Source organism: Penaeus chinensis, chromosome 10, assembly GCF_019202785.1.
Source record: "Penaeus chinensis breed Huanghai No. 1 chromosome 10, ASM1920278v2, whole genome shotgun sequence".
NCBI classification, from domain to species: Eukaryota; Metazoa; Arthropoda; class Malacostraca; order Decapoda; family Penaeidae; genus Penaeus; species Penaeus chinensis.
The window spans coordinates 4,550,056-4,552,555 of NC_061828.1; the positions used below are offsets into that span (position 1 = coordinate 4,550,056).

Genomic DNA, 2,500 nt, shown 5'->3' on the forward strand with positions numbered 1-2,500 from the left:
CCTCATGCCCCACCCCAACAACAACTGTACTTGTTGCAACGATTGCTCGAAGTGTCTGGGTTACCTCTACCAGGAATGTTGCTCGTGTTTAGGTGTGTACTCTTTGATTTGTTTGTTGGTGCGTCTTATGGTGAGGCATGGGGCGATTCTCTCTCTTTTTTTTTCTCTCTCTCTCTATCTATCTCTTTCTCTCTCCCTCTCTTTTTCTCTCCCTCTCTTTCTCACTCTCTCTCTCTGTCTCTCTGTGTCTCTCTCTGTCTCGCTCTCTCTCTCTGTCTCTGTCTCTCTCTCTGTCTCTCTCTGTCTCTGTCTCTGTCTCTGTCTCTCTCTCTCTCTCTCTCTCTCTCTCTCTCTCTCTCTCCCTCTCCCTCTCCTCTCCCTCTCTCTCTCTCTCTCTCTCTCTCTCTCTCCTCTCTCTCTCTCTCTCTCTCTCTCTCTCTCTCTCTCTCTCTCTCTCTCTCTCTCTCTCTCTCTCTCTCTCTCTCTCTCTCTCTCTCTCTCTCTCTCTCTCTCTCTCTCTCTCTCTCTCTCTCTCTCTCTCTCTCTCTCTCTCTCTCTCTCTTACCTCTCCCTCTCTCCCTCTCTCTCCCTCTCTCTCTCTCTCTCTCTCTCTCTCTCTCTCTCTCTCTCTCTCTCTCTCTCTCTCTCTCTCTCTCTCTCTCTCTCTCTCTCACCCTTTCTCGCTCCTTCCCTCCCTCCCTCCCTCCTCCCCCCCCCCGTCTCTCTCTCTCTCTCTCTCTCTCTCTCTCTCTCTCTCTCTCTCTCTCTCTCTCTCTCTCTCTCTCTCTCTCTCTTTCTTTCTCTTTCTTTCCTTCCCATAGGGATGTGTAGGCAATGATTCGTGTGTACAAGAGCCTTGTTTACATGTGTATTGATTATATTATGTTATCATAACGATTTCCATTTTTTTTTTTTTTTTTTTTTTTTTCATGCAAATTAATGTCTTCTTTTGGTGTCTGTTTATTATATATGCATGTTGTGTGTTTATATATGTATTTGTGTATGTATGAATCCACTTACATGTGTGCGTGTGTATGTGTGTGGATGCGCGTTGCGTGCATGCGTACATACACGAACTGACCTGCACAGCTTAATTTCCTCCCCCTCCCCTCTGCTCAGGCATGTGCGAGCCGCGAGAGCACGACTCTGAGCTGAAGGACTCCCAAGTGGGCGACATCCCCGAGCCGTTCCCCCAGCTCTTCAAGGCGCTCACGGACGAGAAGGATCTGCTCCTTAGGTGGACCTCTATCACCTTCCCCATCGACGTCAGCGTCAGCGACATCGAGGACGCATCGCTCGACCGAAGCAAGTACAAGCTGGGTGAGTCGTGTGTTCGGCCGGGGGGAGGTTTCTCTTGGGGGGGGGGGGGGGTCTGCTTTTGTGTCTGTCTGGCTGTCGGTCTGTCTATTTGTCTGTATCTTTCTCTCAGTCTGTGTGTCGGTTTGTCTACTTGTCTGTCTGTATCTTTCTCTCTATCTGTCTGTTTTGAGTCCTTATGATTTCTAACTTAAACAGTCATGGTTGAATTTAATTTGACTATGTTAATTAAGATTTATATTTACCAATCTTGAGATTTCCATTTGCATTCTGTATATCAAGATACTGTCATTGTGACTGTCAACGTATTAAATGTAGAAGCAATACAACGTAACAAAAAACAATATACCACATAAATGCAATTTTAAGACATGAAAGATAGAATCAGCATACACGAAAAACACAACAAATTCAAATCCTGCGCAAATAGTCCATTTCAATTCTCCCAAAAGTAAAAACTAACCAAACCCTCTGCCGTCCCCAGTTTCGCATCCACAGGACACCGTGCCTGCCGACCAAGTCACAGTCAATTGCACGGTGCTGTATATGGCCCAGTGCATGTCCGGCAGGAAGTGCAGATCGTCATGCGAGTCCACTGGAGCCTCGGCCTATCGCTGGTTCTTCGACGGATGCTGCGAGTGCGTCGGAAGTCGTTGCATCAACTACGGTGTTGACGAAAGCAGGTAGGGAGGGCGAGGGAGACGGAGAGGGAGAGGGAGAGGGTGAGGGTGAGGGAGAGGGTAAGGGTGAGGGTGAGGGTGAGGGAGAGGGAGAGGGTGAGGGTGAGGGCGAGGAAGAGGGAGAGGGTGAGGGTGAGGGAGAGGGTGTGGGTGAGGGTGAGGGTGAGGGTGTGGGTGAAGGTGTGGGTGTGGGTGAGGGTGAGGGTGAGGGAGAGGGTGAGGGTGAGGGAGAGGGTGTGGGTGAGGGTGAGGGTGAGGGTGTGGGTGAAGGTGTGGGTGTGGGTGAGGGTGAGGGTGAGGGAGAGGGAGAGGGTGAGGGAGAGGGAGAGGGTGAGAGTGAGGGAGAGGGTGAGGGTGTGGGTGAGGGTGAGGGTGAGGTTGAGGGTGAGGGTGTGGGTAAGGGAGAGGGAGAGGGAGAGGGCGAAGTAGAGGGAAGGGGTGAGGGTGAGAGAGACGGTGAAGGAGAGGGTGAGGGTGAGTCAGAGAGGGAGGGAAAGGGTGAT

General features: G+C 50.7%; 1 protein-coding gene across 2 annotated transcripts in view; it reads left to right on the forward strand.

Annotated features, from left to right (window-relative positions):
- Positions 1-2,500, forward strand: part of LOC125029561 (twisted gastrulation protein homolog 1-A-like) — a 9,289-nt gene that overhangs the window by 3,730 nt on the left and 3,059 nt on the right. Inside the window, exons 2-4 of one of the 2 annotated variants that reach the window (XM_047619518.1) lie at positions 1-92; positions 1,120-1,320; positions 1,802-2,000. The exon at positions 1-92 is cut by the window's left edge and continues 137 nt beyond it. In XM_047619518.1, coding sequence (XP_047475474.1) covers positions 1-92; positions 1,120-1,320; positions 1,802-2,000 — 492 coding nt within the window. The remainder of the gene's footprint in view (positions 93-1,119; positions 1,321-1,801; positions 2,001-2,500) is intronic. The other variant, XM_047619519.1, reaches the window with a different exon arrangement.